Consider the following 25,742-nt stretch of genomic DNA (forward strand, 5'->3'; position numbering starts at 1 on the left):
TGATAAGATGGTACAGTCAGCCTTGGTTGCCAGGATACCAGTTCATACAGGTCACAACACAGGGCGGGGGTGAAGAGCATCTATTTTCAAACATCTCCAGGAGACGATTTAGATAGACAGCCATCCAAGGCCATCTGGGAGCCAAATTCCAAATAGTGCAATTGTTTTGGTTCAGGCCATCATAACTATTTGCTGATGGACCTTACAGTTTTCTGGTTACCTCTCAGAAATCCAATCATCTGAATTTGGTTCTACTCCGCCACGCAGAACAGACACTCCAACACTCCTCCAGATGTAATCCACTTCGATTCAGCTCTACTGAGTCTGAGTTCATACTGTTTCTGCATTCCTCATAGGCAGCCTTACTAGGGCCTGAACAGCTGCCCAGAAACCAGGTATCCCCCGGTCCAATTCGGGAAAAATCCTGGTATCAATATAAATGCCACGTCCACATAGTGCAGCCAGGAACGTTATCTTCCATCCCCACGGGAATCCATAACATAACCAGCCGGGTATGTAGCCGGGCCAGAGGAAAGAGGGTTCCCGTTCTCCCAATCTCCCCGTGATGAGAATTTGATCATCAATAGTGTTGAGAGACCAGCTGACCAGATCCATAATTTAAATTCCAGTTTGGGGATGTGTAAAGGGACGCTCTAAGCAGCGAAGCAGCAAAAAGCAGGGGTAGATAGGGAAGGCTGGGGCGAAGAGAAAAATGCGTCCATCTCCACCGAGAGCAGGGAAAAAAAATTTTAAAAATTCACTTTTTCAATGGAATTACTGAAATAAATCAACTTTTTCATGATATTCTAATTTTATGACCAGTGTCATGGATTGCCGCTGTGGAGACAGGAAGGAGGACCCCAAATACAAAACTCCAGAAAGGTGTATCTTAGTCACAGGTTTTATTGTACACATGCCCAACAAAACAAAAAAAGGAACTCTCTCCAAATAAGACCTGACAGGGAGAGACGTGAAATAAACTTGACTTGACAAAAAGTGCATGTGAGACAGTGGAAGCACAACTAATGATGCAACAAGGATCTAGAAGACATGCAGACACTAAATACACAAAGGGATAATGAGGGGAGGGGAAATGTGAGGAGCACAGCTGAACACAATGACACTGATGAGACAAGGGGAAGCAAAACCAAACACAAAGCAGAAGGAACACAAGACTGTCAAAATAAAACAGGAAGTGACTAATCATGACGCACACGTAAACTTAACACAAACACCAAAACACAGACTACTGGAAAGACAACATGAGAGAACAGGAACTCAAACTCCAACTCAAACAGCAACCATGTGTGGATCTATCTGCATCTCACGTCAAATATAGTACATAATACTCGATGAAAGAAAATTTGGCAATTAAATTTTGAGTCACCTGCAAAGACCGACAACGCCACCCTGGGAATTTCACCGAGGGAAATATACCTTCAGCAGATACCAGTTCACCAAAACAAGAAGGACTCGTTTCACTTAAGACAGAGACGTTGTAAGATATAAAAAAAAAAAAAAAAGTTTTTATAACAGACAATAAAACAACGATCGCATAAAAGTGTAAAATGAACTTGGAGCTGAGGCTTACCCGTGGCAAATGGGGTGCTTGAAGAAAGGCTGAAAATCACCAACGCACACATGAATACTTGGTACCCGCCACCAGCACGCACACACACAAAACCTAAGTGCCACACGAAGTATGGAGTCAGTCACGGCACACAAAAATAGATCCCACCACCAGGGGGCACCCAGATACGTTCACAGCAGCTGTCAGCTCCTAAATAAAAGAAACAAATTACAATTTAATCAAACTTAATAAAAGAGTTCATCAACTAAATAAAACAACATGTATTAAAATAATAAAGCAGTGTGGGTGAGGGGTGACTCACCACACACGCACATGGTTAAAACCCAGGTTCTCAAATAAAATCCCCACAACCCGCTGTTCAAAACCAGCAGGCGTGCGACAAAACAAAATAAAAGCACGCCTGCGTATAATAGTGCTAAAACTCTTCAGTGTTCAGTCTTCCTGCCGGCACAACATCAAAGTTATCACACTAATAAGAAAGGGCAGCAGGCATAAATAACCAGAAATGAAACACTTGTATAAAAGAAAAGGGGAAGGCAAACCAGCAGCACGCTGTAGAGTTATCTTGAGGAAGCGATGTAGGCACTGCGGTAAGCAATACGCCGCCGACCCAGGCCCAAACACCCTAAAACACACAATAGATATTAAAATGGTGACTGGCAGAGACATTGAGTATAAACAGAAACCCACAGAATTACATACCAATCAGTCAATGCCTGCGGGAACCGAATTGGCCGGTACAGGGCTTCCCCAGCTACTACCTACAAGTTAAATATCAATAAGCTACAGGGTAAAATCACATTACAATAAAAAGAGGTATACCATACCTGAAGCTTATGGAGGGAGGGCTCCTAACAGGGTTACCACCAGCGTATTCTGTAACGCGAAGTATCCGTCAGGACCAGAGCGAGCAGACCTAAAGCAGCAACAATATGGACTCAACCCTTACCTGCTACAGCTAGCAGAAAGCATGAATGAGAACCCGTAAGTGTGTGTGTCACCGGAAGCAAGATCACAATATACTGGTGAACGCCACCTTTTATACCACGGCTTCCCAATCATAGCAGCAGGGGCGGGCTGGGGTTGAAATTCAGCCCGGGAGCTTGGTTTGGCGAGGCCTTTTAGCCAATTTGCGGACCATAAGGTGGTCAATCAATGAACAGGTCTATTTTCATACATAAGGCACACCAGGTTATAAAGCACATGATAAAACATATGTAAGGGAAACAAAAGCATCAGATAAGTCCAACTTTATTCAACTTATTCACAATAACTCAGAATATTGTTCAGTTGTAACAAATACAGAAAAATAGACTCACATTTTAAATTATTCATCTTCAACAAGTTTATCAAATTCCTCATCTTCAGTGTCTGAGTTGAACAGTTGGGCGATTTCAGCATCAAGCATGCTGGGTTCCTTCTCATTATTATCCGGGTCAGTCACGTTGTTGTTACTGTTTTGTTTTGGTTGCGGCACACAGCAGCCATTTAATTGTTAACAAAAGGGCAACTTTTGCTGGCAATCTCTCGCCATCTTCTTCAACGGCTTAACAGATGCAGCAATATGTTCTTTATTAATGAGGGTAAGAACAAGTCATTTCTGCATTTTATATAAGCCCTTCATAAATCCTGTGCACCAGTATATTTACCAATATAAGCAAAGAAAAAACAAAACAAAACAAAAAAAAACCTGAAAACTCCGCTGTCACCGTGTTTTGTGTACATACAGTGCTCGTACTGCTCGTACGCTGTGGTATCACCTGGACCCGGACCCGGACCTAGTCATTATACACACTTACACAAAATTAAACATTTATTCAAAGTTATGGAAAATTATTAATAATATTAACATTAGCGTTTCACCTGCTTCCCACACACCTGATCATTAACACCACCTTACTGAGATAATACAAGCGTTTTACAGCAGGACACGCTCTGAAAGGTACAGGGCAGTGTTCAGGACTAAGATTAGGAAAGGCTAATCCACCGCGGTGTGGAGATTTTCTCTAAACACAAAAACACTTTACCCTGCATGACATTAAAATGCTTACCTTTGCATGGAGATCTGGGTGACTGGTTTGCAGATGTTTAAGATTTGTCGTGTTTTTACCCGAGATAGTCGCCCCACATGGTTTACACATCGTTTTGTTTGTCACAACGTCAAAGGACAAATGTGTCCATACATCGGCTCTTCTCTTTCTCCCTGCTGACATTGTTTACATAACTTAGTTCTATCGGAAGTAAAGACAAATCACAGGCTAGTTTGGTCTTCCTGGGTTTAGAGCAAATTTGCGCAACTGTGCGTTTGATTGGATATTTTCCTAACTTGTCCCGCCCTGTCACAAAATTAAATCAGTTATGATTGGACGTCCTCCCCGACAAGCATTTTCATCGCATTTTCATTCGTTGACAAAAGTGTCAATTAATTTCATCATCATTTTTATCCTTTTAGGTAGTTTTTATTTAGTTATCATCTCTTTTTCGTCATGAAAAAAAGGGCCGTTGACGAAAACTAATATTTATTTTAAAAAAACACACTCAGCTGTCATTTTACCGATGAGAAAGAGAAGCAGAAATAGCTGCAGTTGATAAGATATGTTACAATCATCTTTAATAGTGAACAGTCATTGGTTATGCCATTGCTGTTTATTTAGGAGCATTTGGACCTGGAAATGACGTCAGACTTAAAGACCAGATTAACACTGCTGGCCTGTTGTTTTTGTAGCCCCTCCTGACGAAAAAAGTGCCAGCTCCTGTCATTTACTTCAAAGAGCCAGCTCTTAAAGCCGAAACGTTCGCGACCGACCATCACTGTCTGCGCCTGTGGCTGCGTGAGCGCTTAATTGGGTAAAAAAAATAAATAAATAAAAAACTTCTGATCACTGGCCGGTTCGGCCTGGAAACGACCGGCCGTTCGGGAAACCTCCCGAACCTCCCGATGGCCACCACGTCCCTGCATAGCAGCCAGCCAATTAGAGTCCCTTCTGCTACACATGCTTATTGCCCCTTAAAGCTTCACATTTCCTTTCTCTGTACCTCGATAGTACCTGCCTCCAACACCAAAGGACTCCGACAGAGACATCTGTCCTGCCCTAACAGCAGCACCTGACCTTTGGCTCACCTCCTCGGGCCGTGTCATCGTGTATGCCTCGTATTCAGTATTGTGGTGTATTCTGAGGTGTTTAACAAGGTTTGTTGTGTTGTCACAATTTATCACTGTTTTCCCACAAACATCACAGATTGCGTCTTGGCTATTTGTGGAGCTAAAATAGCTCCACGCATGACTTCTTTTATGTTTTGACATTGTGTATGTTTGGGTGAGTGAGTGAGCAGCGTTTGGGTATTACGTCCTTACACATTACACACTTACCAGGCGGAAGAAAAGGTAGTACCCATCAACTCTGTCTCATTTAAGCAAGATCTCAATAATTTAGTTACTTTCTAACGTGTTCTTGATTAGCTACATTATCTCAAATGACTGAAGTATAGAAAGTATTGATATTTGGATTTGATAATCGATTTTAAAGCATGAAGGTCTGGTACTGGAAGTACATTATTGGGATGACAGGAATCCTCCATCCCATTTCCCTCCCGGGTTCGTTAATAAAGGAAGGTAAAAGTCAGACTTTCAGTTTCATTCTTAAAATTTATTAATCACCACACATAATACATGAGGGCCAAAAATAATGCAGAATTAAACAAGCATGCTTGGAGATTGCAGATCAATATTCCCTTACCGAATTTATGCTGTTCTCCCCCTAAGCGCACTGCAAATCTGACTGTGTGTCCGCGCGTCCCTTCTTTATGGTTCAGGCCCTAATACCTTATAAGGAACTGTTTTTCCCACAGGGCCAACTCTCCTCTCTCAGTTATGCGACCCCCACTCCTCTCCTGCCTGCTGTAAGCAGTGGGAGAAATACTCCCCCTCCGACTTATTAACCTTCTTTCCCTGATCAGAATAGTGCACCTCCACAATGAGCCTTGCATTTCATAAATCTGCAATAATCAATTCCCTCAACATGTATCAATATTTCAGTATCAATCTGCACATCACTAACGACAACCGCGGAAAGATGTCACTGACAGGTCAGAAACGTATAATTGACAATGAAAATTGCCGTTTTAACTAGGGATGCGCAGATCCAATATTCAGTATCGGTATCAGTCCGATCCTGGCCTATATTACTTGTTCGGATATCGTAAAGAAATAAAAAATCCAATCCGATCCGACCCACGTTAGCTAAATTACAGTTTTCAACAACAGTTGAAAACTGTATTGCTGTTGTTGCAACAACAACAGCAATCAGCGGTTTTACATGTAGTCAGTCTGCACAAGCGGAAAGAGGTGTAGCCGGTGAGCTCAGATGGAGTGGACGAAATGTTTTTCTAGCGTCCAGATGAAGCTTTTCCCTCTGTAACCTCCATTAAACCTTTACTGGGAAACAGCTGGAGGTCCTTCATCAATCAACTGATCAGTAAGTGAAGAAAAGAGAACTTTGTAGCTGCTTCATCCATTCTGTTTGTTTCGCACAGGGAGAAACTGCAGTACGGAAGTTAAAATATGCAGATGAACTGTTAATATGAAAAAAGTATTTATCCAGTTACTTGGGTAATCGATGGAATAATTAAAAGAATACTCGATTGCTAAAATAATCAATAGTTGCAGCCCTAATGAAATTTGCAGCATACCATAAGCCAATGCATCACTTTCTCACATAGGAGCAACAGAATTCAGGTGATAGTGCGATTGTTGTAAGAAAAGTGTATTTATTTATTGCTTTTCACAGACAAAAAGTCACAAAGTGCTGTACAATAATTGACCTGCCATTAAGGTACATTTGAGTTTCTGGGGTAATTGCACTTTATTAAAATTATTATTTACTTAAAACTCCATACCTCCACCATCCATTGCTAATATTGCACAAAGTGACTAACTGTTACAAGTTTGTGTTAAATCCTTTGCTCTTATTGTTAAAGTATCAAAGGAGCAGGCAGTGACATTTGGCAGGACAGTGGTTTCCTGGTTGAAAGGCTATCCCAGTTCAGGCTTCAAGAGGAAGAAAAGTCTTCTTCCTCTGGTATCGTCTGAGGACGTGTTAAAAATAACTGAACGTGCTGTGTAGAGGGTTAGGGGTGGGGGGATGGGAGTGTATAAAATCAGTGCTTTGAGAAAAAGTTCTGATCAGAGCTGCAGAAGCTGCAGCTGCCTGATCATGGAGATACAGAAAGGAGCTGAACTCTGTTTTCCACAACTCCTCAACAGTTCCTGCAGGAAGCCGACACTTCACTGGTCCAGAGCTGTGCTCCTGAACACTGTGCTGTCCTTCATCTCTCTGATCACTGCTGCATTAAACCTGCTCGTCATCATCTCAGTCTCACACTTCAGGCACAGATGAACTTCTCAACTCAAATTACAGTTCAACTCTTTGAAACTTTAACACCATGATTTAGTAATGAATGAAGTGAATATTACACATTCTTGGTGCATTTTAACCATGACTGTAAAGTTTCATTTTCCTAAACTGAATCATGCCTTACTAATGGAACGTTTTTACTCATGGAATTTACACTAAAGACATTCTGACATTGATGTGTAAAACATTATTTTCTTGTCTCCTTGCAGGCAGCTTCACACACCCAGTAACATCCTCCTCCTCTCTCTGGCTGCCTCAGACTTTCTCGTTGGTCTCCTGTTGATGCCATTAGAAATGATTAGAAACACAACCTGCTGGGTACTTGGTGATCTTATGTGTTCTGTTTATTGGTATCTGTCTACCATTCTTATCTGTACTTCAATAGGGAACGTAGTTCTCATATCAGTTGACCGCTATGTGGCTATTTGTGACCCCCTGCATTACCCCACCAGAATTACAGTAGCAAGAGTCAAACTCAGTGTTTGTCTGTGTTGGTTTTATGCTATTTTGTACAGCATTCTTTATACAAAGGATTTGCTACTTAAACCAGGCAGGTATAATTCCTGCTATGGAGAGTGTCTGATTGTTATCACTGATATTGCAGGGATTGTTGACAGCGTTGTAACATTTATTGTTCCAGTTTCTGTCATCATAGTTCTGTATATGAGAGTGTTTGTGGTGGCTGTGTCTCAGGCTCGTGCCATGCGCTCTCATGTTACAGCTGTCACACTTCAGCGTTCACTGAATCAAACAAACAGATCTGAGCTGAAAGCAGCCAGGACTCTTGGGGTTCTTGTAGTTGTGTTTCTCACATGTTACTGTCCATCTTATTGCTATGCTTTTGTTGTACAAGACATGGCCAGTAATCCATCTACATTTTTGTTTATCGTAGTCTTTTATTTTAACTCATGTCTAAATCCTTTGATCTATGCTCTGTTTTACCCCTGGTTTAGAAATGCTGTTAAACTTATAATCACTCTGCAGATACTGTATGATAGCAGCAGTGAGGCCAACATAGTATAAAAAAGACCAGGAAACCTACTCCAGAATATTTCAGATGTTTTACTTTGTTTAAATTATTACAGTTAAATGAATGTATACATTATAAAAATGTATTCATACAATTTAAAAGATAAGTGAAATGCCACTGATGTTAACACACTTTTATTGAATAAGGTCAAAATACTGATTTTTTTACATTAACATAAGTATATTATGCATCTGAGGAGGAAGAAAATTATCATTAAAATTATTGAAGTACTAATTTCTGATGTCCTGAGTAATTAAAGAATGTTGATTTCTGTGCTTTCCATTTGTTTGTTTTTATTATTATTTACCGCTGTTATATTTGTTTCATAAGCACTGAAGTATGTTAACAGAAAAGAAAAAAAAATAACCAGGTTAAAAGAAAAAAGTGACAATGCCATCTGTACAAAAGTAGAGATAGGAATAACACTTATTTGTCATTTTAAATAATGTTCTAAATACATTAATAATTAGCCATAAAATCAATATAATATAATACGAAAAAAGTTATCTGCACCATTGACAAGTCTTTAGCGTTCAGACAGAAGTGGGTCCAACTTCAAAAATGATCTCAACAAAGAAAACAGTTTATTTTAGGACTATTGGATTATTTGCTTTCAAGCCATGCTTGGTGCATGTGGAACAAAAAGGTCTATCTAGGGCCTAATGTTCACACATCCTAATTTTGACAGCGTGATTTTTTTTCTTTTTTTCCTGAGCTCAACAGCTGTATAAAACAACTGCTTCAGGCAGTGTTCATGATGTCATCATAGAGAGAAAGAAGACCATCAGTTATTTTGTTTTCGTTGCCATATTCTGCATGTCACGGTTAGACTGTGTGGCAGGAAGGGCTGGGCCCCAATGCAGGACACGTGAGAATAGAATGGAACTCGAAAGCAGCTTTATTGCTCAAATTCTTTTGACAATGTCTAAAATACCAAATCCCTCAAAACCAAGGTCAGGCATCAATCCTTATTGTGATACACTTGGAAGACAAAAGGGAAGGCACACCCAGCAGGCAGGGAACACAGATGCCTGAAAAACAGACACCGGAAGGACAAGAATAATAACTATAACCAAAGCAGTATACAAAAGTACAACAAACTGAGAATTTAAACTCTAAGAATAACTAAGAAACACAATCAGAGAGAACAAAAAATAGAACTTCACCAAAAGAACTCAAAACACTGGGCCACTGGCCCAGGACCATGACAGTACCCCTCCCTCAAGGGCTGGCTCCCAACGGCCCAATCCAAAACAAAGTCAGAACCCAGGCAGGTGGAGGTGGGCCAGTACGGAGGGCCCGAGACAAAATCAAACAAACAAACAAACAAAACAAGGGCGCAACAGAGTCCAAAAATCAGCAGCGCAGAGGTTGCCTACACCAAGGAACAAAAACAAAAGGCCATGGCACAAGGCTGGAGAAAGAGTCCAAAACAGAACACTGAGGGCGAGTCTAAACAAAAGGCAGGTGGCCTGCAAGGGAAGCCACAATGGACCCCTTCAGACACCAGTGACTCGAAAGGCCCAGGACACTCGAACTGAATGGGACCCATCAGCTCAAGGCAATCTGGAGAATCGGACTGAGTGGGACCCACTGGAGGCTCGGTCTGAGCGGGACCCTCTGGTTCAAGACGTGCAAGCTGGGACTGCTGAGCAGCCATCACCTCTGATGTCTGGGCCTGCAGGACCTCATACTCGTCAGGGCACGCAGCCGTCACCTGCGATGACTGGGGCTGCTGAGCAGTGTGCGTAGGTGAGGACAAAGACTCTGGCACAGCAGGCGGGGAAGAAGACTCTGGTGCAGCAGGCGAGGCAGATGACTCAGGTGGCGGACGAGTTGTAGGTGGCAAGGCAAATGACTCAGACGGCGGACCAGATGAACCGGATGTGGGGAGCGGTGGGCTCAGATACAGATGGCTCAAAAGACTCAGGTAACTGAAGAGGGATTGATGAGGATGATTGTTCAGACAGCGCAGGATGGCGCAGACTCTGAAGCAGGCCAAGAAGCTGATGACTCTGAAGATGGATGAGGTAGAGATGATGACGATGCAGGACCACATCAAGCAGGTCATGGGGCAGATGCCTCCAAAGACTGAAGTGACGCTGACTGCAGAGGATGTACTAGATGCAAAGGCTGGGGCTGCGCAGGACTTCCAGCCAACTCCAGTGACGGCTGAGGCTGCGCAGAGCTCATAGCTGACTCCACAGGTTCAGACTTACAAATTGGGAAATGGTTGCCAGTCAGGCATCCTTTCACTCCCACACAGACATTGAGAACTACACTTCCACAGTACTGGACTATATCTCCAACAACATAAACAATCTCCCCACCCAGAAACAAATCACTGTGTACCCAAATCAGAAGCCCTGGATGAACAGGGATATCAGTCTCCTGCTGAGGACCTGCAATGCTGCCTTCAGATCGGCTGATGGACAAGTCTACAGCACAGCAAGGGCTAACCTGAAGCGGGGCATCAAGAAGGCCAAGCACCACTATAAGCTGAATGTTGAGGAGCGTTTCACCTAAGCATGTCTTCTCCAACTCCAACCCCAACTCCTGGCATATGTGGCAAGGCATTCAGGTCATCAGTGACTACAAGCCCACCAACCCCTCTCTCCCCTTCTCTGATATCTCCTTCCTCAATGAGCTTAACAACTTCAACTCTTGCTTTGAGAAGAAGGACCAAGAACCTCCAATCAAGGGAGAACTGACCACCAATCCCTAATATTCTCCCCCACCAATGTCAAAGCAGTGTAGAGAAGGATCAACACAACCAAAGCTGCAGGTCTCCGGACGTGTGCTCAGAGCATGTGCAGGGGAGCTGGCGGGCATCCTGATGGACTTATCTTCTTCTGTGGTATGACAACAACAATCTGCTCCTTAGCCCTTTTATGCATAGTGGTCACTACAGTGGACAGCTATTCAAAAGCTGCCTGCATTTTGTTATTGTTGCATATCAGCCTATGCGGTGGATGCTTGTGCATCATCCCATACACTTCTACCAATTGGCCAGTCGTGGGAAGTTGTTTTTGTTATTTTTATTTGTTATTTAACAAATTAATAGGATCAGAATTAGTCAATGCTAGCAATAGTGACAGTGGATCTGATGATACAATATCATTTTGGGATTGGTTTGTTAAATAAATATTTCTATGATTAAAAAGTCAAATGTATGGTGTCCAGCTGAATGGGCATGTTTGTAACTCCATGAAAAATCGGTTCATAAACAAAATTTCAATTGCATTGTTTTTTTGTTTTTTTGTTTAAAATGCCCAAAGAGTAATAAAAACACTCAAAAAACCAAAGAGCTCATTATGGACTTCAGGAGGAATGTGGACACTCAATCACCCATCCACATCAATGGTGCAGCAGTGGAGCATGTGCCCAGCTTCAGATTCCTGGGGATCCACATTTCACAGAACCTCACCTGAACACCCAACTGCTCAAGCTTGGTCTAGAAGGCTCACCAGCACCTGTTCTTCCTGAGGAGTCTGAAGAAAAAGGTGGTTAAAACTGCACCCAAAGGCACATTGTAATGTAAGGTAAAGATCCTACAATAATTACAGAGAAGACTCAACAGTCAAAATGATCCCCTATGAGCAAGCACTTGGTGACAGTGGGAAGGAAAAAACAGGGTTAAAGAGGTGAATGAAAAGAAACACTCAGTGGATCATGATCATGGAGCCTATTCCAGCTGCCATAGGGCAAGAGGCAGGGTGTACCCTGAACAGGTTGCCAACCTGTCGCAGAGCTAACAAACAGAGACAAACAACCTTTCACACTCACATTCATACCTATGGGCAATTTAGAGGGACCAGTTAACCTAACCCCAGTAAGTGCATGTCTTTGGACTGTGGGGGGAAACCCACGCAGTGGTGAGTGGGCTCCTTTACATTTTGAAAGAAGCTAATTGAATCTAATAATAGGTTAAATGCAGTGTTGAGGCTGTCATTTTCAGCATCTACACGGATGTTAAAATAACCCACTATAATTATTTTATCTGAACTGAGCACTAAATTAAATAAAAAGTCTGAGAAATCAGACAGAAGGACCAGGTGGACGATAGAGATTAACAAATAAAACAGGTTTTTTGAATTTCCCAATTAGGGTGGACAAGACTAGAGTCAGGCTTTCAAAAGAATTAAAACTTTGTCTGGGTCTTTGATTAATTAATAAGCTGGAATTGAAGATTGCTGCTACTCCTCCTCCTCGACCTGTGCTTCAAGCATTCTGACAGTTAGTGTGACTCGGGGGTGTTGATTCATTTAAACTAACATATTCATCCTGCTGTAACCAGGTTTCTGTAAGGCAGAATAAATCAATATGTTGATCAATTATTAAATCATTTACTAATAGGGACTTGGAAGAGAGAGACCTAATGTTTAATAATCCACATTTAATTGTTTCATTCTTTGGTCCAGCTGAGGAAGTTATATTGTTTATTGCTTTTGAATTTTTATGCTTAAATAATTTTTTGCTGATTTTAGGTTTGTTTTTTGGTGGTCTGGGAGCAGGCACCAACTCTATGGGGATGGGGTTTTGGGGGGATGGCAGGAGGAGAGAAGCTGCCGAAAGGCGTGTAAGACTGCAACTCTGCTTTCTGGTCTCAACCCTGGGTAGTCAGGTTTTAGGAGGGTTAATAAATTTGGCCAGATTTCTAGAAATGAGAGCTGCTCCATCCAAAGTGGGATAGATGCCGTCTCTCCTAACCAGACCTGGTGTTTCCCAGAAACCTTTCAATTACCTATGAAACCCAGGTCGTGTTTTGGACACCACTCAGACAGCCAGCGATTCAAGGAGAACATGCGGCTAAACATGTCGCTCCGAGTCTGATTGGGGAGGGGCCCAGAGAAAACTACAGAGCCTACATAACAGCCTAGGTCGATAGCAGCATGACTAAGAGATGGTTCAGGGTCCGGAGTATAAGCTTGATCAAAAAGGAAAGTTTTAAACCTAATCTTAAAATTAGAGAGGGTGTCTGTCTCCTAAATCCAAAACTTGGAGCTGGTTCCATATAAGAGTGGTTTGGAGTTACTGAGTAATCTCCATCTCGTTATAGGAAAAAGTGCCCTACTCAATTGCATTAAGGTTCAGCCCAATCTACTGTGATCTACAGTGACCCATCTCCTCACTAGTAGGACAAGAGAGATTGGATCTGACAGACCATGTCAGATATGGGCAAAATTAACATCATGAGTTCAGTTTTAAAAGGTCAGAACCTTCATGTATATCAAATTTATGCAGGTCTTGACAAAGAAGGGGCACTATTGCTCAGACTGCTTATGTAATCAGAAGTAATTTCCTGGTCAGATTTATGTAGATGGCTGTGTATTCACGGTTGGGGGAGTATTGGTTGCAACTCACGGACTCTCCTGGATGTGACCTTTGGAGCCTTGGTGACCCCACAATATATGTCCTGGGGCAGCTGACGTCCCCATGCAGAAATATTAAAACAATGGATACTATGCTTGGCAGAAAGGTCAGAGCAGTCATTAAGCAAGAGAGTCTCCGGGATGCTGATGGCTGACTTTTGGCTATCCCAGTCTAGGCTTAAAGGTGAAGATGAGACTTGTCTGCTCAAACTGTTGTGGTATCATCTGAGGACATGTGTTAGAAATAACTGAGAGTCTACTCCTTTCAGAATTGTCAAAAAAAGAAGAAGGTTTGAAACTGGTTAATAATTGTTAAAAGAGTCTTTTAGTAATTATCAACCAGACCAAAACCATGCTTTTAAGTAATCATTTAACCATAATCTACCAATGACTGGCATCATGAACCCAGGTAAATAAAAGATGTTTCATCAACCATGTGTAAGATACTGAGTAAAAGTGAAAGCTCAACAGTTTGTGTAGCGAGAACGAGGAGAGCTGGGGGTGTTGGCGGTGTGGGTGGGAGGGGGCAGATAAATCAGCTCTATGACAGAAAGCAGTGATCAGAGAGCTGCAGGAGCAGTGGGGTGCAAAAAGGAGCTGCAGCAGCCTGATGATGGAGATACACAAAAATGCTGAGCTCTGTTTTCCACAACTCTTCAACAGTTCCTGCAGGAAGCCGACACTTCACTGGTCCAAAGCTGTGCTGCTGAACATTGTGCTGTACTTCATCTCTCTGATCACTGCTGCACTAAACCTTCTTGTCATCATCTCAGTCTCACACTTCAGGCAGAGATTTTTATTCTAAACTATAGTTTAATTTTTAGAAATGTGAAAACTTTGATCTACAACATATCAATTACTGATGAAAGAATTAAGTGAATTTTGCACATTCTTGGTGTATTTTGTTATATTAAATTAATTAAGTGCAACAGATAAATATATTTGGTGTATTTGACTGTGACTTTGAAACTGACTAAACTTCAGTGTGCCTTAATAATGAAACTTTCACAACGGACATTTGGACAAGATCACTGCTGTTGTCAACCATCTTATCATCATCTCAGTCTCTTACGTCAGGCACAGATGAACTTCTCATCTCCAATTACATCATTCAGTTTTTGCCCAGTCTGAATAATGCCTTAATAATGGAACGTTTTAACAAATGGAATTTTCACTGAAGACATTTTGACATTACTAATGTGTATTTTCTTCTTTTCTGTCTCCCTGTAGGCAGCTTCACACACCCAGTAACAGCATCCTCCTCTCTCTGGCTGTTTCAGACTTTCTCGTGGGTCTCCTGTTGATGCCGTTAGAAATCATCAGAAACACAACCTGCTGGGTACTTGGTGATCTTATGTGTTCTTTTTGTTGTTATCTGGCCACTAGTCTTTTCTGTGCCACAACAGGAAACATAGTTCTCATATCAGTTGACCGCTATGTGGCTATTTGTGACCCTCTGCATTACCCCACCAGAATCACTATGGCGAGAGTCAAACTCTTTGTTTGTCTGTGTTGGTTTTATTCAACTTTCTACAGCAGTCTTTATACAAAGGACATCCTGATTGAACCAGGCAGGTATAATTCCTGCTATGGAGAGTGTGTGTTTGTTATCAGTGATATTGTAGGGATTGTTGATGTTGTTTTATCCTTTATTGTTCCAGTTTCTGTCATCATAGTTCTGTATCTGAGAGTGTTTGTGGTGGCTGTGTCTCAGGCTCGTGCCATGCGCTCTCATGTTACAGCTGTCACACTTCAGCGTTCACTGAATCAAACAAACAGATCTGAGCTGAAAGCAGCCAGGACTCTTGGGGTTCTTGTAGTTGTGTTTCTCACATGCTACTGTCCATTTTACTGCTACTCTCTTGTTAAAGGTAATGTGGTCAGTGATTCATCTATATATTTTTTGATCATTGCCTTTCATTTCAACTCTTGTTTCAACCCACTGATCTATAGTTTGTTTTATCCCTGGTTTAGAAATGCTGTTAAACTTCTCATCACTCTGCAGATATTCAAGCCTGGCAGCAGTGAAGCAAGCATACTATAAAAAAGACTATGAAACCTGCTCCAGTAAGATTTACTGAAGTACTTTCTCTAATTTCTGATTTCCTGAGCAAAAATCCTAAATTTCTCTGTGGAAATTGTTACCAAGTAAATTTCTCCCTCTCTCTCATTTGGGTCAGTCTAATTAAAGTTAATGTTAAATGTTAGCTTCAGTACTTCATGTTGAGCTACTGTCATTATTATCTAACACTGTTCTCTTTGTTTCACCCATCTTTAGAGGCCTATATTACATAACATAACAAAGAGGCACCAGAGGCCCACAGCAACCATTTTTGCACAACACAGAAACTGCTTTATATACAAATATAACGGTTTCTCCAAAGCATGTTAGCATTAGAGGGAGATTTCAGAAAGTAAAAGAAAAATAAACAATAACAAAGACAAAAATATAGAGTGGCTCAAGCTTTTATTTCTCACTGTATATAGTTCTCTATATGTATTAATAATCAGCCACAATATTAATAAAGTGTGATATTAAAAAAAAAGGCATTTGTGTTTTTGACAGTGCTTTGTCAAAGCACTGTGGTGTGCTTTCAACTAAAAAACAAACTAAAAAAGGACATAAACAATATAAAGTGTGCTGTCCACACTTCACCATGCTCCACCAGCAGCTGGGCTACTGTGGGAAGAATCCCCTGGCACAGATCACCCTAGCAATGCTTTGGGCCTCTTAAACATTTAGAGTGATAATCTTTACAGATCACAATCCTCTTGTGTTTTAAAATCAGATGTACAACCACAATCAGCTTTTGTGTTGGGCCTTTTCAGTTCAAAACTTTAATCCAGAAACACTCACAAATTGAACTTGACATTATTGTGGCTGATGCACTTTCACATGTACCTGCATTGCCATATTCTATGTCTGGGCCAGACAGAAGCTTGGTTCAACAGCAAACTCAGAAGACCTGCTGTGCTTGGGAAACATCAGTGTTGCTCCAAGTAAGGCCATGGGGAGCCTGCACTGATGACACCACAGGCTGGGCAGCCACATTGTCCTCAGATGACCTCAGAGTTTGGTTGGTAGCATGAAAAAGTCTCATGCCAGGTCCCCAGAAGCCCTGATGTTTACAGGACCCAGCCACTGTTTCTCCTTCTTAGTACAAATAAAGTCCTAAGATAACCTGAATTGCCAAGAACTCTCTCCACAATGCTATAGAAGTCTAACGCACAGGGAGGTCTTTTCGAAATACTTCTGCTAGGTCATGATACTCGGAGGGCACTGAGGAGCTGAGAGCTGTGACCTGGAGATCTGCAGGGAGAGACTCAAGTGTTAATTCGAGTCGGGCTGAGGTTTGACAGTCTAGAAAGCTCTGTTCAGTTTTTGAATTGATTAAGGCTGAGAAGGAAAGAAGTGAGGGTGGTTAGTAGGGCTGCAACGATTCATCGATTAACTCAATTAATTCGATTCTAAGAAATTATCGACACAAATTTACTGTGTCGATGCTTCGTTTAAACTCTGCAGCACTCAGTTGTCTCCGTGTAAGCGGCGCTCTTCACTAGCATTAGCAGCATTATACTGCTCCGTCATCTTTTTGTGGGTTTATTGGTGGCTGGCAAACCAACATAGAACTGCATTACCACCACCTACTGGACTGGAGTGTGAATCAGGCACGCGCGCACACACACACAGATTCTACAAAGCTCTCCGTCGCTGTGATGGATTTCCTTTAACACAAATTGGATCATCGCAAGAGTTGCCACCTGTCTCGTAAAATACAGAACCCTGATTATAGATTATAGATCATAGGTTCTTGTACTTTTGTTTCTTGTGTGCTACTGTCCATTTTACTGCTGTTCCTTTGCTGTAAAAGACATGGTCAATAATCCATCAACATTTTTTGTGGTCATGTTCTTTTATTTTAACTCATGTCTAAACCCGTTGATCTATGCCCTGTTTTACCCCTGGTTTAGAAATGCTGTTAAACTTATCATCACTCAGCAGATATTCAAACATGACAGCAGGGATGCCAACATACTATGAAAGACTTTGAAACCTGCTTCACTAAGATTATCAGAAAATTGATCCATCCAGTAATCAGGAAATGTCAAATTGTTTTTGACTGGGCCAAGAGAATTTGAACATCAAGAGGACTTAAATAATTAATTATTAAAATTTAAATTCAATGCCCAAGAATTTAACACTGTTTTATTGAAATTAAAAATACTTCTTTATTTTATTGAGAGAAAAAAATTAATTAACGCTGAGTATGCGGAAGAAAATTACCAGTAAAATGTACTTAAGTACTTTTTCTAATTTCTGATTTCCTGTGTTATTCTTTAATAACACAGGAAATCAGAAATTGATTGAAACTTGAATATATTGAATGAAAACTGATGTCAGAGAAGCTCTTCCACCATGTAGTGTTTTCATTACATAAACCAAATAATGTTGCTACAAGAAGTGGCACTATGAGTCAGTCTGCAGGGAATTTAGGGACTCTTAAATAATAAGTAGCAATTTAACACCCTGGCAAATGCATGTATTGGCCAAGCTAATACTAGCAGTAGTGCTCTGTATTGTACTACTGATTTTAACATTAATTAACATTTATTTTTTTTATTTTTTATTCTTTATTTGTTTTTTTGGAATTTGTGATAGTGTCATTTGTACAAAAGTACAACACGACAGATGGGATTAACCTTTAATCTCTGTCATGGTCCTGGGCCATTTGTGCAGTGTTTTGTATTTTTGTCATTGAAGTTCTGGCATTGTTTAATTTTTCTAGTTGTGTTTCTTAGTTTGCTTTTGTCTCAACTTCATTATGGTCTTGCAGTTAGAGCCATGTTCTTGAGTATAGTTTATTTATATTCGATTCCCTGTTTTCCTGTGTTTCACTCTCCAGCTCGGTGTCCCTGTGTGTTTTTGCCTTCATGTCCTGTCCCCATGTGATACCTTCCTGTTCTTCCTGTTTTATTTTGCCACTCTCCTTTTCCCTGTACATAACTGGGTAACTGCAGAATTGTAGGCCTCCAGCTGTGATTGCAGAAACTGCAGGATGGCCTGTGGTGTGGCTTCATGGGTGTAGATCTGGTGGACTGCATGCCAGGAGGCAAACAGCCCCTAGTGGTACGAGCAGGCAGCCCTAGTGGATGGTGCACAAGACTCTGTTGGGTTTTATTCTTTACTCTATGAACAAAATAATAATGCTTAAAGGCAAATTGCAGGAACATAAGAGAAATTAATTAATAAGCAGTGGCTGAAGCAAATAATAGATAAATTAAATAAATAAATTAGATAGAGAGCAGACAAATAGTGGGCCAGTAGACGCCAGGCTGACTTCACAGCCTTTGGGAGGTGTGTTTATCTTATTTATGGCCTTCCCGGTCTTGGGGAAAAAAATGTTTATGTTATCCTTGAAGGTTTTGCCAAAACATGTACGTCTGTATCTAAGGAGGGTGAGTACAGGTCACTGCGCCCTGTTACTGGGTAGCATAAAATTGCCTTGTCATGATTTGGGAGATGTGAGAGAAGGAAGGCATGTGCTTTTTTTACAGAGCTTTTATCGCTGATGGAAGAAATCTGTGCCATGAGGACCCGCCACTGGATGGACCAATGATGAAGGGCAAACCACGGCTCTCCTTATCTGTTTTGCTTGGAGATAGTGGTAATATAAAGTGTTATGTTTGACCTAGTATTACTACTCTTCTTGGAAGAGGAGTCACAGCCAGCTTCTTATGGCCAGTGATTTCCTGAACCAAGAGTGCCCATGTACATGTATAATCTACTGATTCTTTAATATTAAATGTGAACTAATGTGATATCTTCCTTCACAAAAAAAGAACATTTAAGAACTCCTGAATAGTTCTCACCACTGGCTAGGACAAGGAGCCATTCCCTCTCAGGGGCCAGGCCATCAGTCTGAGCCCTGCAGGAAAGGGGTGGACTCGTGTTCCACTTATCTGAGATTGGAGGTCCATTCGACCTAGGAGCTCTCATGGTGTTTCACTCAAGAGCAGTAGGATCACTGAAGACCAAGGCATGTGTGGCCAAACAGGGGCACCAGGATCAGTCTCATCTCTTTGGTCTGGACCTGGTCAGAGGACTGCCTGGAGGAGAGTGAATGGAGGGAAGGCATAGAGGAGAGTCTGGGGCCAAGGGTGTGCTAGAGTATCCCACCCCAGAGGTGGATTGTCATTCTACAGAAAAAAGAACAGATGGCTTTGAGTTCCTGGATGTGAAAAGGTTGACTTCTGCCCTTCCAAAAAGATGCCAGATCCACTCGACCACCTGAAGGATGTCTCAGCTCTCCTGGACTCAACCCCTCTCTCAACATGATGTCTATTGCCACGCTCAAAAGCCCTGGCACATGAACTGCTCTGAGTAAGCAGATGAGGGGATGACCCCACCGCCATAATTTGATTGCCAGCTTGTAAAGGAGGAGAGAACCTATAGGCCCCCCTGCCAGTTGATATAGTCCTCACAATACCATGATAGCCTCTCAGGTTCAGCAGGAACTGCTAGAATGAAAGAAGGACAGCTCTCACCTGCAACAAATTTATGTGCTGGATGGCCCAATGGCTGGTCCAATGGCCATTGACCATGCAGCCCTTGTGGACAGTGCCCCAGGGGATAGGTGTCTATGAAGACCAGCAGGCAGTTACTCACTGGCCCCACTGTATGTCCCTGCTCTAAATTGGTGGAGTACCCATGAAACCGAAATTAGTGCATGATGAGACTGCTGTGAACAGGTTGCATGTAAAAAAAAGTGCCGGAGGGACCACCTGCACCAGCCATGAGGCCCATGAAGCAGAGGCACTGTCCCCGAGAGTGTAGCCTGAAGCAGTCGACGCAAGGCCTGTTGCTGCTGTGGGGTAAGGGACGTGTTGGCCCTGTTGGGTCCAGAGTCATACCCAGGAAAGTTGTAACCTGGTATGCCTAGAACCTGCTTGTGGTTCAAGCACAGACCCAGAGGCTGAACATGTTCTAAGAGCAGGGCCATTTGGCTATGTTCTTCCAAGACTGCACAGACAAGCCAGTTGTCCAGATAATTCAGAATTCTGAGACCACGCAGCCTCATAGGTGCAAAGACTGCATCCATACATGAAGGGAAAGTCTGGGGAGCCAGAGAACTGTTGAAAAGTAGAGCTTGGAATTTTAATATTCTGCCCTTGAAGCCAAACATCAGGAACCAACAGTGTCCCTGCCAAATGGGTATCTAGAAATAGGCATCCTTGACATCGATAGTGGCAAACCAATCACCTGGGTTGACAGCCTGCCTCACCCTGGGTACCATTAACATCTTGCACCTCAGGGGGTGAATATAACTTTTGAGGACTCAGAGGTTCAGAATGGGGTAACGTCAACTGTCTCACTTCGAAACTAAAATATGGCGGCGTTGGCGATCTCTGGCTTCCACCTCCCTTATGGCAGTTTTCCTCATCAGGGTGGAAAGTTCTTCCCACAGTATCTGTGTATGCTGGTGGTCACTCACAGATGTAAAAGTGGGAGAAGTTGTTACACGGGGTCTGCATGCAAACTCTAGGCGGGAGCCATGGGTCATGGTGGACACCACCCACCTAAAGCCAATCATATCACCCTGTACTGAGCTATTCAATTCAATTCAGTTTTATTTATATATGGCCAAATCAGAACAAACAGTTGCCTCAAGGCACTTTGTATTCTAAGGTAAAGACCCTACAATAATTACAGAGAAAACCCAACAGTTAAAATCATCCCCTATTGGCAAGCACTTGGCGACAGTGGGAAGGAAAAACTTCCTTTTAATAGGTAGAAACCTCTGTCAGAACAAGGCTCAGGGAGGGGCAGTCATCTGCCGTGACTGGTTGTGAGGGGAGAGAGACAGGACAATGAAAAGAAACATTCAGTGCATCATGGGAACTGCCCAGCAGGCTTAGGCCTATTGCAGCATAGCTAAGGGATGGTTTAAGGTCACATGATCCAGCCTTAACTGTAAGCTTGATCAAAATGGAAAGTTTTAAGTCTAATCTTAGAAATAGAGAGGGTGTCTGTCTCCTGAATCCAAGTTGGGAGCTGGTTCCACAGAATCAGAATCAGAATCAGAAGGTTTTTATTGCCATATGGGTGAACAGGTTCACAGCATTAGGAAATTGCTGCGGTACTTCGTGCTTACAGAAAAAAAACAAATAAGTATAAAAACTATAAGACAATATACAAGTATACAAATTGCAAATATACAGAGATATTAGAGCTATAACTATAGCACAATATTACAAAATTACAAAATATACAGTGCAGAGACTAATTAAATGATAGAAGAATGTAGACTATATACACAGAAGAGGGGCCTGAAAGCTGAAGGCTCTGCCTCTCATTCTACTCTTAAGTATCCACAAGTAAGCCAGCAGTCTGAGAGTGAAGTGCTCTTTTCTGGTGATAGGGTACTATGAGTCCTTTGAGATAAGATGGGACCTGATTATTGAAGACCTTGTATGTGAGAAGAAGAATTTTAAATTCTATTGTGGATTTAACAGGGAGCCAATGAAGAGAAGCCAATATGGGAGAAATCTGCTCTCTTTCTAGTCCCTGTCAGTACTCTAGCTGCAGCATTTTGGATCAGCTGAAGACTTTTCAGGGAGCTTTTAGGACAGCCTGATGATAATGAATTACAATAATCGAGCCTAGAAGGAATGAATATACAAATTAGCTTTTCAGCATCACTCTGAGACAGGATGTTTCTAATTTTAGAAATATTGCGCAAATGCAAAAAAGCAGTCTTACATATTTGCTTCATATGCACATTGAAGGACATATCCTGGTCAAAAATGACTCCAAGATTTTTCACAGTGTTACTGGAGGCCAAAGTAATGCCAAGTATCTGATTAGACACCATGTTTCTAAGATTTGTGGGGTGGAGTACAAGAACTTCAGTTTTATCTGAATTTAGAAGCAGGAAATTAGAGGTCATCCAGGCCTTTATGCCTTTAAGACATTCAGCTGGGCTGAGTTGACAGGGCATGGGTTTGTCTAACCTGGCTCCAGACAGAACAGTCAGAAGGGAGGAGTTTGCTTGGAGAACCTCTGAGCCTTAGCTGCATACCCTCCTCCCCTCCCTTTTTGTGTGATCGTTATGCCTGAGAAAATCCTCTGGCTGAGGCCTAAGGTCCCATGGGCCCCATGCCTGGACCTCAGGTGCTGGATGAGATGTAGAAGACTTGGTCCTCCTTGAGGCCCTAGGCTACCTGACATCTCCTGCACACAGTGGTTACTGTCCTCAGCCTATTGCAATAGCTGAGCTCCTCCTAAGCTGAACATAGATGAAATGTCAACTGGCAGCTTCAACAAGCAGTCCTGGTCACCCTGCTGGAGCTGAGACTGGGACAGCCATAAATGACGTTACACTACCCAGGACAATGCTAAGGCCATGCCAGCTGCATCTGCCTGCTCCTTCATGATGAAAGAGAGATTTGAGGAAGCAGCCTGGAGCTCACCCAGTCTGCTGGTGTCTCCAGAACCTCCTTGTACCTGATGAGACAGGTGACGAAGGTGGAGGGACATAATGGCCCCAGATGGGTCTGGGTAGCCATGGCACTGTGTAGTTTAGTCAGCAAGCAGTTCCAGCTAGGGCTAGTGGCTTTGCCAAGAAAGGAGCTAGAGGGGGAGACCAACAGAGCGAGACCTTGATCCACAGGGGGAGTGGACAACAGGCAGTCTATTCCCAGTCATTCATATTAGCAAATCTCCTACATGCAGTTGACCACTTGTGTGTTGCAGTGGGTGAGTCAAACTGTCTAAAAGCCAGGTCTTTAAAGTCAGCAAGAAGCAGCACCTGGATTGGTGAGTGCTGTGACTGTACAGTTTCCTCAAACCTTTAAGCAGATACCACAGGGTTCTCAAAGAGGGCAGTATTCAAAGGTCTGATTGCTGTACAAATAACCCCCGAAAAGACCTAAAATCAGGGGGAGGCAAAGACACCTGCCAGGGCTTGAACACGGCCCCCTCACATGTAAGGCAGCCACCTTCTAAATTTTGCTTATAGGAATGTTAGAAAGTAGAGATCCTGCACACTTCACCCCAAAAAAGCAACAGCGTGCCTCTCTAGATTGTGCAGGCATGATAAAATAGTCCATACAGGACAATGGATTTTCTTGGGTCAGCATAGCATACTGCTGTTCCAAACACAGCACACATTTATCATGCCCATTCTCTAAGGGCAAAGAAACACCACATCCCAAACAAAGTGACCCTCATGGCTTGCCATACTTGCAGGGGCTGAGACAACCACTAGTAACAAAGGAAGCTTGAGCTAACAGCTGACACAGCTCAAGACTTGCTACTAATAAAAACACTCAGTAGAAGTGATTTTGTTTCTGTTTTCACACAGTGTGCAGAGAGTGTGGGTGCTTGGTAGTAAAGGTGACAGAGTGAAATGCAAAGGATGTGCGTCAGTGAGCATTAAGCACTGAAATGAAAAAAGTAACAATCACTAATGACCTACAGCTAAAGAAAATACAAACAAGTTATTTTGAAGGAGATTTTAATGGTACCATTCACAAAATATCTTCTGTCCCTTAGTCTAATGGACAAAAGATATTTCCACTCTGTGTCCTCTCTCAGAGGACAATAGACTAAGTTCACACCCTGGACACGGAGAGGGATCTTTGCGCGAAGGGTTGGAAATAGTGGTCAGCGGCGGCTGGGAGAGCTGTTTGCATGGAGACTGGGTTGAATGCTGATTCTCTCCTACAGTATAGTACCTATCAGCATATACAACTTTTTGCACCTAAAAATAAATAAATGGATAAATACTGCAGTAGGAGGTTGTACACTGGTGGGGACATGTACAATACTGTATTTTGCGGACCATAAGGTGCACCGCATTATAAGGCACAATATCAATGAACTGGTCTATTTTCATACATAATGAGCACCGGGTTATAAGGCGCATGATAAAACATATGTAGAGTGAAGCAAAAGCGTCAGGTAAGTCGAACTTTAGAATATTGTTCAGTTGTTACAAATACAGAGAAATATACTCACATTTTAAATACTTCATCGTCCATAAATCCATCAAATTCCTCATCTTCAGTGTCTGAGTTGAACAGTTGGGCGATTTCGGCATCAAGCATGCCGGGTTCCCTCTCGTCATTATCCGAGTCAGTGTCGTTGTTGTTACTGTTTTGTTTTGGTTGCGGCACACAGCAACCATTTAATTGTTAATAAAAGGGCAACTTTTGCTGACAATCTCTCACCATCTTAGTCAACGTCTTAACGGATGCAACAATATATTCTTGCAAGCCAGCATAAGTGAAAACAGGCCAGGAACATGCAGAATAAAATCCATCATCGTTTTCTGCGGTTTACTGCGTATGTTTTCCATTTTTGGAACAATACTTCCACTTCTTGTTGAATTTATCTCTGGCAACTTTGGCTGCTTTCCACACCTGCTGCGCTGCACTCACAGCTTGTTCCTGTCTAATATCATCAGTAGAGTCATTTTGTGACTTGATGATGGCCTATTTTAGAGAATTCAGTGAGGCCTTTGAACTGATCTGCCAGACCAGAGGAAATATCGCTGCAGACCACGCAATGGTGCAGCGGTGTGGATGCCTCAGCCATCGGCAGACGGCAGTGCTCAACTATTTGAAAAGCGTACGCTGGGTGTTACCGCCCTGTCGTACGCTTTGTACTCTCTGGAAAATGTTGATATTTGTTAACAGTCTCTTACCAATTTCGCACTAAAACTAAAACAGATTTTTGAGCGCAGTGTACCACATAAAATTAGTTCAAGGTCAGTAAGCACAACAAGAATTCATACATAAGGCGCACCGGATTATAAGGCGCACTGCCGATTTTTGAGGAAATCTAAGGATTTTAAGTGCTTTATAGTCCGAAAAATACGGTATATTGTTGCATTTGGAGTATTCCTTTTATAGAGCATTGATTTCAGACTATTAAAATTAATCACACAAAGGAGATACACACTGTACTAAGATTAGCGACAGACATCTTAGTGTACTGAGTAATGCTAAACATGCGTGACATTGACTGGTGGAGCTATGGCTGTTGCTGAAATATATCTGGAAAGACAGCGTTTCAGTGTCTGTTTTGCTTGTTTGGTGTGCACTTCCTATACTTTATTTGCTGCAAGCAAGTATCTATATCAAATATCTATATCAGTGTTTTACAGGGAGATTCACCTTAATGATTCTGTTATAATTATAGAACCCCAGAGCAAAAATAAAATGTATGAATATACAGCATAGCAGGCTGTAAATGAATGCACTTCCATTATCACTCCTGCTCATGGTGGATACACAAGACATTACCACCAGTTTTCCTAAAAGCACAGTAG

The 25,742-nt window shown here is 42.1% G+C and overlaps 2 protein-coding genes across 2 annotated transcripts; both read left to right on the top strand.

The window, feature by feature from the left end:
* The first annotated feature begins 6,804 nt into the window (after nt 1–6,804).
* Nucleotides 6,805–8,028, top strand: LOC115800091 (trace amine-associated receptor 13c-like). Its single transcript, XM_030757342.1, has 2 exons — nt 6,805–6,977; nt 7,215–8,028. Exons 1-2 carry the CDS (start codon nt 6,805–6,807, stop codon nt 8,026–8,028), a joined length of 987 nt encoding a protein of 328 aa, XP_030613202.1.
* A 2,535-nt stretch (nt 8,029–10,563) lies between these two features.
* Nucleotides 10,564–15,451, top strand: LOC115800206 (trace amine-associated receptor 13c-like). The gene is made up of 2 exons (XM_030757454.1): nt 10,564–10,616; nt 14,638–15,451. The coding sequence occupies exons 1-2, from the start codon at nt 10,564–10,566 to the stop codon at nt 15,449–15,451; spliced, it is 867 nt and encodes a 288-aa protein (XP_030613314.1).
* The last annotated feature ends 10,291 nt before the right edge of the window (nt 15,452–25,742 follow it).

Source organism: Archocentrus centrarchus, chromosome 21, assembly GCF_007364275.1.
Source record: "Archocentrus centrarchus isolate MPI-CPG fArcCen1 chromosome 21, fArcCen1, whole genome shotgun sequence".
Classification (NCBI taxonomy): Eukaryota; Metazoa; Chordata; class Actinopteri; order Cichliformes; family Cichlidae; genus Archocentrus; species Archocentrus centrarchus.